The sequence below is a fragment of the Lutjanus erythropterus genome, chromosome 2 (genome assembly GCF_056507025.1).
Source record: "Lutjanus erythropterus isolate fLutEry1 chromosome 2, fLutEry1.hap2, whole genome shotgun sequence".
In the NCBI taxonomy this organism is placed as follows: domain Eukaryota; kingdom Metazoa; phylum Chordata; class Actinopteri; order Lutjaniformes; family Lutjanidae; genus Lutjanus; species Lutjanus erythropterus.
Genome location: NC_139318.1, coordinates 7,727,257 through 7,742,890, shown reverse-complemented (window position 1 = coordinate 7,742,890; position 15,634 = coordinate 7,727,257). Strand labels below are relative to the sequence as shown.

At 39.2% G+C, this 15,634-nt stretch overlaps 1 protein-coding gene across 2 annotated transcripts in view; it reads right to left on the bottom strand.

The window, feature by feature from the left end:
* Positions 1–4,914: 4,914 nt before the first annotated feature.
* The window catches only part of slc41a1 (solute carrier family 41 member 1), a 39,453-nt gene continuing 28,733 nt past the window's right edge, over positions 4,915–15,634 (bottom strand). For both annotated transcript variants that reach the window (XM_084727126.1, XM_084727133.1), the window contains exons 6-11: positions 14,868–15,014; positions 11,505–11,652; positions 11,269–11,348; positions 10,276–10,410; positions 9,975–10,123; positions 4,915–7,283 (exon numbers count right to left, since the gene is read on the bottom strand). In XM_084727126.1, coding sequence (XP_084583252.1) covers positions 7,098–7,283; positions 9,975–10,123; positions 10,276–10,410; positions 11,269–11,348; positions 11,505–11,652; positions 14,868–15,014 — 845 coding nt within the window. In that variant the 3' untranslated portion in view covers positions 4,915–7,097. The remainder of the gene's footprint in view (positions 7,284–9,974; positions 10,124–10,275; positions 10,411–11,268; positions 11,349–11,504; positions 11,653–14,867; positions 15,015–15,634) is intronic.

Sequence of the window (15,634 nt, the reverse complement as noted above, 5' to 3'; positions counted from 1 at the left end):
CCCTTTGTTCCCTGTGTAAGACTTCATACAGAGAGCTCTGACATGATGAAACATAGTCTTGTGTTACTGATGAAGGTCAAACTTATATTTCACAAACAGGAGACTGAGCATAATCCGATGTTTGAAAAGCCATTTACTACTGGGTCTGGAAAGGAATTAATACGTGTTGCATTAGCCAAGGGGTGTCAAACTCAATCACAGAAGGGGCCAAAATTTAAAACACAGTCTAAGTTGCGGGCCAAACAGGATTAACACTCATTAAAATGTCTAAAGCTGACTATGTTTTATTCAGAAATATGAATTTGAACAGCCAGACTGCAACAACTTTTTCCTCAATAAAATAAATAAGATTTAAAATAAGTTTTTTTCTTCAACAATAACAAAGGAAAACGAGAATATTTCAGCTCAGAATATTTAAGCTCACATATCCAGGTGGGGGTTACATTTGAAAATGCTTATCACACACTTTAATCATGCAAACCCTCAATAGCACTGCATTTGACATAAAAATATGCTCATATAATAATATTACAAACCCATCAGTCCATCAGGTACAGATGAACATATTGACCTGCTCAATTTAACATTAGGGCCAAAACACACTGAAAACTTCAATAGAAAAGTCAACTGCAGGTGGAGCTGATATTAGATTAAAGAAATACTACTTTTGTCCAGGGGTGCCTCCAAAATCAACAAAATATTTTTTGTAGTACCTTTAACTTTCTTAGTCTTGAAATTTGGTGGAACATGATTTTAAGTTAAAGGGATAGTTCACCCAAAAATGAAAATTCTGTCATAATGTGCTCACTCTCATGCTAATTGAAGGTCTGGTTTAGTTTTTTAGTTCACAAAACACTGCTGGAGTTTCACAGGAAAAGTGTCTCTCAAACAATGGAAGTGAACCGTGACCAGTTTTCAAACATAAAAAAGACCCAACAGAAAAACATGCCTCCATACTGCTCGTCTGGTGTAATCCAAGTCTCCTAAAGCCCCAACATGCTAAGTTGACAAAAAATGTGATTTACATCATGTTTTGTAGCCTGAATCTTCACTATAGATCCTTAGACTGGAGCCACGTTCATGTGCACACACACACACTGTGTGAACTTGTGTGTTGTGACGGTGTGCAAACGGCATGTCAGGGAACAAAATAAACCCAACTCTCAGTCGGCATGGGGGTGAGTAGATAATGACTGACTTTTCATTTCTGTGTGAACTATCCCTTTTAACCATGATTCAATCATTTGAATCAGTTTAAAAATGAATCCCTGTGGGTGCACCCCAGCCAAAGTTGTAAAAGAAAAATATAGTTCAGTTTCATTTCTTCTAACTGTGGCTAAAACTTTACTATTAAAAAATATTCTGATTTAAAAAAGGAAAAATGAAACTAAGGCCAGGCTACAGCGAAGAGACAGTGAAGCAAACCATATATAGTTACCATAACCCTGATCACTGCAAGTATATTTTATTAAAAGCTCAAAAAGGAAGGTGTGTTTGTGGATGTGCTTTGTAGAGTTGAAATTAGTTTGTGCTTCTTTCCTGCTTCTGACCAGCAACATCTGTGCTCAGAAAAAATGACACATTTACAGTAAAAGCCGACAAAAACAGACAATTTAAGACGGAGGAATGGTATGAAATAATATAGTCCTTTATTTCCAGCAATTTACAAAGTCCTGCAGGGAGAAAAACGCCTTCCTCCAGCCTCACAGAGGGAGGGCTTTAAGAAGAACACACAGAGAACGCAAAGATCCCGGCCGCGGTAAGACTGTACACAATTTTTAAATCAGTTTCTCAAAGCTGACAGCCGAATCAAAGGCTCGATCTTGTTGCGGGCGCTGGCGGCCTGAGGATCAGTGTGGTTCCCTGTGAGTTCAGGGGTTTGAGGGTTTGAAGCACTGAGGTTAACAAGGCAGTAGGTGGGTGAAGGGTTTTAAAGGCCGGGTATTTTATTACACAGGGAGAAACATCTGGAATCAGGAGGAAGGAAGTGCATTTTGCCATGATGCACTGGTGTGTTTGGGGGTTCAGATCTCACTTCTTGACTCCAGATCTTTCAGATGCCCCCGTACCTCCAGCCTATTCCTTATTTTTGCAGATTCAAGTGACCAAAAGCTTCTAACTGCTGCTACCAGCCCTCCTCTCCACTGCTGCATCATATAAAGTCATTATTACATTACATTACACATCATAAATCAACTTACTGTACATCTTTTATTAATCAAAGCTAATTAAAGAGACGCTACTCTGTGGCGAACCTAGCTCCTGATTGGTTACTCTGAGTCGAGCTTGGCTCTGATAGGTTAAGGCCATTCATTCTATGTCTTATAAGTATGCTTTCCCCGCGTGAGACAGGGGTGTGTGCGCATGTGCGTGAGGTGTGTAAAGACTGGTAGTAGGCACTGTGCTAGTCATTAGCCTCACCGCCCTTCTATTGCGGCATGCACCAAAATAAAAGCTCTACTGGCCTTTTTTTTTGCAAAAAAGAAAAGAACATGAAAGAGAAGAGGAAAAAAATGACATCAACATGGTGACAACGAAACGGAGCCAAAATGAAATGACAAAATAAACAACCTTATATATAGAATAAATATAGTATGTACAATTTGCTTTGTGTGCTTCTAAAAATAAATAGACAAAGCATTACTTGCCCCCTTATAGAAGTATTCACAACTTTCCATTGACACAGAGGCAGAACGCTGGCACCTGCTCAGTACGAGAGTGGAGGACACGGACTGGAGGTGGACACATGGAAGGACGCAACTTTTACAACAAGTCAAACGCTGTAGAAAAGACGACAAAATCAATGTCACTGCGGTCGGACGCGCGTGGGTCTGAATTCAGAGGGACACACTGAGAAGATATACAGTTAAGAGAATCCCTGCGGTGCCCCCTGGTGTCCGTTTTTGCAGATTACAGTACTCTGTGCATTTGACCAGCGTGGAGAAGTTGCTTCATCTTTTACAGTGGTTGTGTTGTTCTGACGAAAATTCATGACACAAAACAATAATCGAGAAGAGTTAAAAAGATTAGGGAAAGGAGGAAAGGAATAGAAAATCACAATTTTAAACGTAATTGACATATTCTTAAAAATCAGTCAGACCCAAAATGAAACAAAAGAGAAAAAAAAACATTTTAACAGATAAAATAATCAAGTTTTTGCACATTCACACTTTGTGCCCTGCACATGCATTCTGCTGGCCCCTTCGAAACAGCACAGAAGTCTTACAATCGCCGGATAAGTCAAGCATCACATGCAAGTTTCTCCTAAGACACTGGGCTTTGCCTCTGGGCCGATGTCTGTACTCGGTACAGTCTGTCAAAATGGCTCACGACTTCCTTTTGCATTCTCCTCGACACCTGTAAGCCCTCAAAGAAAAAGAGTCAGCTCATGTTGGCTGAGTCTAAAGTCTGGTGGCAGTGTGTGTGTGTGTGTGTGTGTGTGTGTGTGTGTGTGTGTATGCACTAAGGTTAAAGCAACGTATGACTAAGATTTTGCCCTTTGATTAAAAAACTGTCCAGTCATTCAATTCTCCAAAGGTCAGGTTTTCCTTGACCAGAGAGATTATTATTAGTCATTCTATAATTTTTATGTGTGACAAGAGGAAAAAATACATTTTTTCCCAGGATTTTACTCGAACCAGCTCTACAGAATCAGACAAAAACAAGACAAAACAAACTGTAGGGAAATCTTCCACATTGCCTGCTCACACCAGACCCTCTGAGTTTCTTTCTATTTTCTCTGAACTGTCCCTCTTACTCCCCCAGGAATTTTGTTCTAAGGTTGTATCATTTGACTCAATAAAGATTTCTGAAGGGGGATAAAAGTTCTTCAAGCTAACGACACTCGCTAACTGACAGTAAGCTTGTTAGCTTAGAGAATGTTTGGTTTTGAAAGCCATGTACGTAAGGTTCTGCGTGGCGTAAAGTTTGTCATCAGATGGTGTTTGCGTAAGCTCTGTGTGGTCCGTGAGATACGACGCTACAACAAGCGACGGAACACCATCTGCACATGTGTGGAACATGTCGTCCCAGCGGACAGTAAACAGATAAACGAAACTACTATGCATCTGTATTGTCCACACCTGTCTGTGTACGTGTTGGTTTGAGAGTATATTCATGTTCCACAAATGTGCAGAAGATATTCCGTTGCTTGCTGTGTGTACTGGCCTCGTGAACAAGTCTGTGTTCAACAACAGGTTGAAGGCATGCAGATGTTTCCACAGAGCCTACGTGAACTCCCTCTGCTGACGACGCTTACGTAACATGGACCCTCCCTTGGGTCCCTTGACCCTCACTTCCGAAAGTATAATTTTGGCTTTATTGGACAATGTGTTCACAGAGTTAATATAAAAGATGTATCACTATTATCCGCTCCTGTATCACAGCTGTCTACAAATCATTCTTCTGTGGAACAGTTTATACAACACAGCTAATAAGCTACAAGCTCACATGAGTTGAACTCCACTGACCATGGTTCCACTGAAGTTAGGTAATTTAGCCACTAAATTTGACTGTTTTGTAAGCTGGTGTGAGCGGGCCTTTCTCAGCGCTGGTTTGACTGAACCGTCAGACAGCTTTATGAACTACCCTGACCGTCTAGTCTGAGTCTTAATCTTAAGACTACAGAATGAAAACTAAAAACCAACACTAAGATAAACATAAGCCGAGGACAGCTCTGCTTACAATTATTATTCTTTAATGCTGTTATCTCAACATCAAAAGTTAATAACTTCATTATCTCAAGAAAACAACTTGTGTTATCTCGGGATAACAAGATAATCAACCCCACGTCACACACCTGTTGATACTAAGAATGTTAATAAAAGTTTAAAAGTTTAAATACACTGTGCTGAAAACAGTTTAGCAAATATATCTGGCTAGTTGCTGTCAGTGAGTTTGACTAATTTTTAGTCCAACCGCACAAACCTACTACGAAAAAAGCTGTTTTTTAATTTTACTGTCAGATGTGAAAATGTCCCTTTTATTTTCTTGATTTAATGAGATAAATGAACCTCTTATCACAAAAACAGGCTTTGTTATTTTGAGATAATAAAAAGTTGCTTTCTCCTAATAAATCATGTTGTTATCTCAAGAAATTGGTCATTTGTTGTCTTGGGATAACAAGATAAATTAAACCATTAGCATGAGAAAGCAAGCATTGTTATCTCAAGATAACAAAATAATGAACCCGTTATCAAGAGCTTTTTTGTCTAGATAACAAAAGTTGTTTTCTGGTCATACATTTTTGCATAATCTCAAGAAATTGCCCTTTTGTTTTCTCAAAATAATGAGATAACTTAACCCATTATCATGAGAAAACAAGATCATGAAATAAGGTGTGATTTCAACAGCATTAAAAAAAAATAACTGCAAGCATAGCTGCTCTAGTCTTCCATAAAAATATTTAAAAAACGTTTGCCACGACTTCCTGTAGCCACTGTGACCTAACCGTTAAACTTCACTGGTCTGTCTTTCATCGATTCAGTGCTCCAACTACTTTGTTGGAATCAAAATGGTCAAATTACAGATCTAAAGATATCAAACATCCACATAAAATATCAGCAATCAGTATCTTTCATCTAGTATCGCACTGCGCCGGCTGACACCGGCTGGCGAGCACATCCCGGCTAAAGCAACTTGACGCACTTTCACACTCTGTACCATGTGTGAAGACGACGCTGTTCAGTTGGACGAGCTCTGCAGGCAGTGCGCTGCAGCATGTTGAGCCTCTTGTCACTTACTGTAAGCCTGACTCGGGTAACACAACAACAACAGCCAGCCTGCTCCAGTAGAGAGTTGGCAGATGGTTTCAGACAGGGGGACTGGTGCTATTCTCACCTGGAACAGCTCACTACACCTCTCTAACCTTTTGGCATCCGCACAAAAAACAAAACAAAAAAAAAAAACATTGTGGGCTGCAACACACAGCGAGGTGTGTGTTTTTGTGTGACACATTCCTAACTGACAGGTGCGCTGCCATTTTCCACATACTGTTTCCCACTGTTTCTCTGTGCTTGCTTAAACAAAGAAGAATCTGACTCAGGACATATTGCATAATGGCAGTTTTTAGTAGATTTGGCCCAAAATATTAAGTATTAAATACAGGCTATTGCGTGAGCGAACACACAATTCTCAACCTTTTAAAGAGGAATTAATTAGGACATTCTCACCCGCTAACAAAATCAAAGGTAAATCCGATCTGCTGGTGGCTGATGTAAGCGTTTGCTGGACTGTGAGCTGATCTGATATCACCGATTCACCAGCCAAGAATTGAGGGGAAGTAAGGGCAGGAATTACGATCCTGACTCAAATTAAGCCGTCCGCTGACGGGAGCGACGCCAAAAAAGGGATTTAGCTTGTTACGTTTGTGGTCCAGTCCCCTGTGGTAAAACTCCCCCAACCCTGTTCCCTACTGTCACAAGGCCAAAGCAAAACACAGAACAGCTAACCCTATGCACCCTACCACACTAAAATAGAGATGAGACACGTTAGATTCCCATTTTAAATAATATTCATTCTGCATGTGACGTAGCACTTGGTGAGTAAGCATTCTAGGCTTTTTTGGATAATTTTTTTTTTGCTGTGTTTTGTCATCTTCAAGTGTTAGAACTTGGATCTTTAAAAACGGGAGGTCCCCATTGAAAATAATGAGAACTGGCCCTGCACATAGATTCATATCAAATGCATTATTTAACAACAACAATAATCATTGTCAATAATAGCAAAAGTAGTAGGACTCAGTTATTAAGTAAAATACAGGAGGAATAGTGTAGTCTGTGGGGCTGGATCCATCAGGTGGAGTTTTGCTGAATGGCTGAGGTGGAGATACGTGTTTCCACAGATACTGTCTGTCTTGATATCCTGAAGATGAGACGCTACCACCCTACAAGTGCACTAAACCATCAGTCAGAGCCCTATAGAGATTAGCCCTTTCATCGTAGACAAAGTCCACTGTCAGATAAAGTTCAGGCATTCGGGTGATGTTCCTCGCTGTCCGTGCGTGAGTGCGTGCGCGCGAGCGTACAGTATGTGATTTTTTCTTTTCTTTTTTTTTTTCCTTCTTTTTGTTTGCGGTGTGCGTGTGTCCGTGCGTGCATTCAGTTGCCCGTGTTAGTGTCTCTGTCCCCGATGAACCAGCGCATGTGGAAGCATAGGGCGAGGAAGCCGGTCCCCAGCAGGTCACCCAGAGCGGTCAGGTAGGGGATGGAGAAGTTGTCGGGGTCCATGCCTCGGCCCCACATCCAGTGGACCATCCAGTCGGCCAGGTAGAGGAGGATCATCACCTGAAGACCAAGAAGAAATTAACCTTTTATTTTACAGAAACCACAGAGGCTTTAGTCTCAAAAAGCAACTACAGAATGTAGATTTTATTGACAGAATTAATTGTCTGAAGATGACTGAGCTGTTTATTAGCTTTTTTTTTAATAATTTGCATTTGGTGGCCTGGTGGCTCAGTTAGTAGAGCATTTGCCCCATGTGCTGAGGCTGAGTCCTCTGAAGCAGCCTACAGCTTTTTGCTGCATGTCATTCCCTCACTCTCTCTCCTCCTTTCCTGTCATACCTTCAGTGGTCCGATCAATTAAAGACATAAAAATCTCATTTCCTACTCCATTCTCTCGTCTCAAGTTGCTAACTGGACTGTTGACAATGACCAACACATGGAAGAGGAAGTCTTAGTCCAGATGTCAGTTAACCAGTTAACCGACTGGTTCCAAATCGGAGGTTTACTAAATTTTAGTTCTTCCTGAAATTCATGATCTTGCAATGACAAAAAGTTATGAAAATTCAGCCAAGTCCATAAAACGTACAGCATTTGTAGGATTTCTCTGCCATATTTCCACATAAACTCGTCAAACTGGAAGTTTGAACTGGAAGTTCCATTACTATTTGACAAGCTCCATGAACCAGCCCTACATGACATAGTAGGAAGCACTGAAGTTTAGGGCTAACTTCCCTATAAAATGTCAGAAAATGGTGAAAAATATTAATCAGGGTTTTCCAAAGTCCAAAATGACATCCTCAAATGTCTTGTTTTGTCCCCAAATCAAAAATATTCAGTTTACTGTCAGAGAGGAGTAATGAAACCAGAAAATATTCACAACTAAGAAGCTAAAATCAGAGAACTCTGACTGCAGATTTTTGCTTAATATTTTGGAGAAGCCACTGCAAAATCACTGCAACATTAGAAATCAGGCAAGATAACAAGACGGACTCCTGAAGACCTTCTGTGACACATTATTTAATGGTGTGGTCTGCTGGGGCAGCAGCATCTCGAGGCCTGATAGGAGGAGACTTGACACACTGATTGAGGAGATGCCCCCTCGATCTGGTGGAGGTTAGTGGGAGACAGACGGATGATGGCTGAGCTGTCATCCGTGATGGAGAATGATTCCCACTCCCTTCAGGACAATATCACAGCAGTGATGAGCTCCTCCAGTGACTCCACCAGCACTGCTCCCAGCAGAACACTTTTTTTTTTATATATATATATTTATATTATTTATCTATATTCATATATTTTTCTATATCCTCCTATCTGTATTGCTTGGTATTGGTAATATCTTATCTTAAATAATAAATGACTAAGTTATCCTGGGCAAAAAACAAAACCAAACAAAGAAAGAAAATCTGCATGTTCCTGGAGAGACTGATTTCTCATTTTAGCTCTGCTGGATGTTTATGACATGATGCGTGTGGCCACAGCTCTAACCAAAAGAAAAGAAAAACATGCTGGTGTTTATTCATAACGTAGCTATTTTCATAAAATCTAGCTTATTGTTTGCATGTGTGCGTCAGGACTGCCCATTGTGCCAACAGCCCATAATTCAAAACCCTATAAAAATGTCACATTGGACCGGAAACCCATTTGTCCAACAGACGGTGTTGTGCAAGTTCACAGTTAAAAAGAACCAGCTCAAAGTTAAGTTCATGCAGGGTAAAGTGAACTAGTTCACACTCATAGTTCACAATTTTGAATTCTGAAAAGTTCACAGTTCCAAAAATGGTTCATGTTCCTCTCTTTTCTTGAATCTAATTTTAAGTAGAACCTCCTCCTACCAGGGACACTGGAGTCTTTATTATGATGCCACACTAAGTGGTGCATTATATTCATATTTTAATTTGAAGTCCCACTATTACTCATATCTATAGTTACCAACAACAATTCACAACAGTTTGAGAATGTTTTACACCACAGCAAACTTGAACACCAACATATTTCCTACTAGGAACTCGAAATTCTGACTTTCCAGTGCAAGTTTGAACGCCCCATAACACACGCCCCATGAGAACTGCATGAAGATGAAGCGACAGATGAAGAGTGAATATAACATGGATCTATTGGTCTGGTTCTCGCTGTAACACAATCTCCACTCTTCAATGTTGTTAATACAACTCAGGCTGCAAGATCAACCAAACCTCCTTTCTGCAGGTCTGCTGTTCTGAAAATACACGCTGTCCCTGCACTTAAGAGTATGGTTAGGTTAGGGTTAACGCTCATTATTTGTAAGGGCAGAAAAATGGCCTATTAGGGGCAAAAAGGAAAACAGGCTGTCAAAAAAACAGGGAAATGGGCTTTTGGTCCAATAGGAGAGCTTTCATACTGTTGGAGTTTTGGAATAATGGACCATTAGAACAGCGTCATGACATTGGCACAATACTGGATGAATATGGACACACATACTAATAATACACTTGCATGTATTTGTGAAAATGTTAATGACTGTCTTGATTAAATGAGTATTCCACTGTTATTGTTACACCAACTAGAAGCAGCTACTTGATCCTACACACCTATAATAACTGGTTTTATCAAAGTTTAGCTCAGCAGACACCTGAAGAAATGTAGAAACAGAGAAAACTCAATTCTTGAACCTGTTCACCTCAGGGGCAGGATGGGTCCACATGACATGATGGAGAGATTTCGAGGTATGTGCTGTCATTTAGGCTTGCTAGGGTGTGTTTTGTATGTGTACCTGTAGTAGTGCAGCAGCCAGGTAGAAGGTGATGAAGATGGGTGTCAGGGTGGTGTGTCCGCCCCTCAGAGAGTTGATGGTGTAGAGGAAGACGAGGTGACCCGGGGCGACCAGGAGGAAGAGCACACGGGCCGACCGAGAGTTCACAGCTGGAGGAGAGAGAGAGGGGCAGAATTTAGGACAGGGTGGACCTCTACCAAACCCTGGTGACGACCCGTGATGGAAAGGTTTTTTTCTGTTTTCATGAGATAAAAAGCAGCGGAGAAACAGTGGAACGTTCCACGGCCGCCCGTCGACTTACAGGAGCCGAAGAAGGAGGTGCAGGGTGTGGGGCACTTCCTGGGCGTGGGGTTGGGATCCCCCATGGGCAGACCGTTCATGTGCAGATAGGTGGAGATTCGACTGGCCTGAACCGCCACCAGGTTACCTCCCACACCTGATAACACACACACACACACACACACACACACACACACACACACACACACACACACACACAAACATACAGGGTGGAAACAGAAAAAACAAGCTTAATATTAATCTGATAAGCCTGATATGAAAACAGATATAAAAAATAACAAAGTAATAAGGAAATAAATGTGGTAATAAATAAAATAATAAATAAATGTGTGCATATAAAGACAAATAAAAAAAAATATAAATGAATAATTCTAAGCATTTTCCTTTATTTTTCCATTTATTTGTTTGGCCCCAGAGCAGGATTCATATGTGCAGGATTTGAGCCTGAGCAGGAAGACCCGCCCAAAGCCACCTGATTGACAGCTTGGCCCTTCAAAGAACAGCAAAAGCAATAAAGAAAAGAATAGGAATAAGGAGTAAAAATAAATCTATTATATTATATAAAGATATTATAAATAAAATAAATATATGAATAAATATATTCAGATATAAATTAACAAATAAGTATGAAAATAATTATTCTTTTAGATTTTTTTGTCTTCATATATCCACTTTGATTTCTTCTTTTATTTATTCCTCTTCATATTTCCACATTTATTTTCTTATTCTGTTACAGATTAATTGTTTTTTGTGGCACTCCTATCTTATTTTTTTTAATATGAAACATGTCTAATATCATGTTTTTGTGTGACACCAACAGATTTACACACGTTTCAGTGCTAAACAGGTTTTTCTATATTTGTCCTCCATCTTTACCACTGCTTGCTTGTTGTTTTATTTAGTACCGTATTGTCTGTTGTTCTCTACCCCACCACTCGTCTTCATCTGTCTCTAGTTTAGTAACTTTCACCCTTTAGCTGTCATGACTCCTCACCGTTGATGACCGGCGTGAAGACCGCCATGCCGGCAAAGTTTGGGTTGGTGACGGTCTTGTCGAGGATCAAACCGCCAACACTGAAAAGGCACATGGACAGAAAAAAAGTCAAATACACAGAAAATGCTGGCTGCAAAACTAAAAACATTTTTTAAAAATCTGATTTACTGTAACTGTGATAATCTGACAGGCATGAAAATGCATGAATCACATGAATTGATGTGTGTGTTCTGTACCTGCTGATGGCCATGGCGATGATGACGGGCTCCCAGCCGGAGTAGAGCAGTTCTCTGGTGGAGGGGATCCTCCTGGCTATCAGCACCCATAGGGGGCACATGGCCACAAACACCGCACACACCAGCGGGTTGGCATAGTCGTTGTACTCTGTGTGAGAGGAAGAGAAGAGAACTTATACTGTATGTCTCGTATCTAACTATTAGACATTTTTTTTCAGTTTTTTAGTCAATACAGCAGTAAATCACAGTATTTTGCATGGAAATATTGTATCAATACACAGAGGTCAAGTTTTTTCTTTCTTATTTTACCTTTTTTTAAACCAGGTAAGTCATTAAGGGGAAATTCTTATTTATAATGGTGGCCTGGTAAGTTGAATTGCTGCATGAATAATAAAATCAGTTGCTCTTTCAGTCCACTAGATGGTGCTGAGTTTTTTTTTCTGCTGAGGTCAACAGAGGTCAGAGCAAAGGATTGTTGGGTTTGTATGAGAGTGTTAGTCAGTCTGACTGCTTGATAATCCCATTGTGCTGCAACAGAAACAACTGATGTGAGATGAACAAATGGAAAACTTGATCTTATTAGATAAAATATGAAAATATGCCTTGGCAAAATTTTCTGAGGGGGACATAATTTCACATTGAAAAAGGGTAATAATTAGGAATATATGTTGCTGTTTTTTTTTTTTTAAGTGATATTAAAGGCCAAAATTTTGCCATAAAATAAACATGTTAAGACATTTCTTAGGACATTGGCAATATATGTTCTTCTAATATTCAGCATATTACAAAATGTTTAAAATTTCTTAAATACTTACTGGTGTAATATAATATAAAATAATATTATATTATATTAAATCTAATAGTATGTAAATATATTATACTATATATACATACATGAGTTAATAGAGGAGAAGTGAGGGTTAGGGAAGGATAACTTTAACTGCTACCAACTTTTTTTTTTTCAAAATTTGTCTTGTTTTTATATGTTTTTTTTTTTATCTTATGTTTGAAATAAAGTCATTAATTAAACCATTCATTCAATATCTTCTTGTGACTTAAGTATCACAATAATATCAAATCCTAGGGGCTCTTGTGATTCTTACCCTCAGTTTTTCCAGTGTTTTATTTTCAGTAATACTATACCATTTGTAGTATTTTTAATGTATTCATATTTTAGTACCTGAAACAAGTTTTTGTTAAGAATAAAGTGAAAACATGGTGTTATTCACTGCAGGATGAAATGTGGAATATTATTGCAAAACAAAACAGCTGGTGTCCAGTGAGGTTTAGGTTAGGTTAGTTGTACTAATTTCTAAAGATTGTTAAATAAAACTTGCTGTTATGACTGTTATTAAAAGCATCTTAGACTTGAAAATACAACCCAGATCACAAAGTCATAGTTTTTGTAAAATGGCTTACATTAGATTATATTTAAATCAAATATTAAAGTAATAGCTACAAGTCAATTCAATCAGTTTCGATGATAATAAAAGAAAAAGTGAGTTTGACATTTAACTGATGAATAGAACAGAGCAGAAGATATTAAATACTGAGCCTGTGAGGATTATATCTGGAGGATTAGATCTGACAGGACAGGAAGTACTCGGTGTCGTCTCTAGGAGGCAGTGTTGATACTAAACTGACACTACAGGACGCAACACAACCACCACAAACACAACATTTAAGTAGACAGACCACCACTTACGTACACAAGGCCCAGACACCGGCTGTGTTTTTGTGCGTTTGAACCAAAATAACCCAAATAATCTCAGCACAGTGCCTGACTGCGGTATTTAAATTGTGTAAGACTCAGACGAGTTATGGGATTACACCACACTCTGGTCAGGACGGTTTTCTCTGCTCCTGTGTGTGTCAGTGTCTGTCTGTCTGTCTGTCAGCGGTGAAGACAGACACCATCACAGAGCTAACAATAGAGCCAAATAGCTGTGGAGTTTCTCGCCCTAAAAACACAGCGAGGTTAGGCGTGGGCGGCTTTCATCCTTATTTACAGCACGCAGCCAGACGCAGACTCACATTTCACACATTTCCACACACGCTGCTCCCCTCTATCATAACATCTTCAAAGGTAACACAGGCTTTTGATGTTGTATCACAACTTCACAACTGTGATGACGACATCAGTGAAATATCAGATCTGTAGAAATGATTCTGCTCCTTAGACTCGATTGGGAGTTACTTTTAGCACGTCATCACAGGATTGATTGTTGTGTGTTTTCTGTTTTTGACTGATTGATTTCCAACGTGGCCCCAAGGTTTTAGAAGACACATAAAACACAAAGCAAAGATATTCTATATAAATACTACACAACACAATATATATGATCTCTTAATAAAGCTGCAGGAGCTGCAGCATTTTGTACTGATTTCCCTTAAATTATTTAAAATTATATTTTTACATTCCATCTTCTCTGCATTTTTCTTGCTCACACTTGTCTCAGTAAAGTCTGCACTGTACACAAGGAGCAAACAAGTGAAGAGTACACTATGAAACAACAAACATGTTTAAAAACATTTTTAAAATTTTGCCTTTGGAGAAGAAAGCTGAGACGCCAAGAATAAGGTTGAAATGTGAAGAAGAAAGTCAAAAAGTTAAGAATAAAGTTGAGTTGTTGACGATATAGTCAAAAAGTTGAGAATAAAGTTGTTGACAGTACAGTTGACTTTTTGAGAAATGTTGAGAATAAAGTCAAAATGTTTGGAAAAACATTGAAATGTTGAAAATCAAAACGTTGAGAATAAATTTGTAATGCTGAGAGTCAAAATGTTGAGAATAAAGTTGAAATATTTAGAATAAAGTCAGAAACTTGAGAATAAAGTTGAAATTTTGAGTAATGTTTAGAATAAAGTCAAAATGTTTAGAAAAACGTTGAAATGTTGAAAATAAAGTTAAGATACTGACAATAAAGTTGAAAAGTTGAGAAAGAAGTCGGAATGACGAGAACAATGTCTAAATGTTGAAAATAAAATTGAAATGCTGAGAATTTTTGAGAATACAGTTAAAATGTTGAGAATAACATTGAAATATTGAGACTAATGTTGAAGAGTTGAGAAAAAAAACCCTCAAATGTTGTCTTTACTCTCGAAATCTCCCTCCACTGATTTATTTTCTTCTTCTTCTGCCTGGGGCTAATACAGTTATACTTTATTTTTGACATTTTAACTTTATTTTAAAAGTGCAAAATTTAAATAACACTCTTCCACAGAATAACCTCTGAAGTCCAAAGACATCTCATAGATTGGGACGTGTGACTCAGATGTGAGCACTGAGAAGCACCATTAACTGAACGTTTATATTATTAAACGTATCAGATGCACTATGTGACCCTTGTGTGTATTCATTACCTAGTTCCTTGTACAGTCCTGTCGAGACGCCTGCCAGCAGGGACAGGGTGATCAGGTCTCCCAGGCTAGCAGCGATGGGCGTGGCCACGTTGTCGGGGTTGATGCCAACTTTCCTGGACGCGATGATCACACCGATCATGATGAGCCCTGTGGGGGGGTTAGAGGTCAGAGATGTCACAACATGGAAGACATCTAATGCCACCGTCACACACAGCTTCACATGCTGATGTATATTGTTCTGATTAATAATGATGACGTTCAGTGTAACCATATGTCATCAGGGTTCTGGGCTCTTATTGGCTGCTTCATACAAGTGTGAGGAGCGAAAACAGAGTAGAACATGTTGACTTTAAGGGTGTAGTTTTTTTTTCCAGGAGTTTGATTTGGGATTCTGTTTTCCATCGGGACAGCTGATACTGGCAAAAACAAAACCTGAATGTTGGGTTAAAAACACAAAATGAGAAGATCTGCAGCATTAAAGAACTTATGAGAGAAACTGGTTTAAAAGGAATAGACCAGTTTAAACTAATTCAACAAAGCAAGATTAAACAGGGTGATCTCATGGCAAGGACAGTTAAGAATATGTCTTCTCTCATTGGACAGAGATCAAGTGGTAGAAGATTTAAGCCCCACCCCTTTTTTGCTCTGTCCTCCAGTAACAGTTGAGCAAGCTTGGTAGCCAGCAGAACCTTGAGCAACTTACTCTTTCCTGTTTCCTGTATTTATGTATGCTATGTGCTGGGCTTGCCTATGTTGAAAAGAAAGAC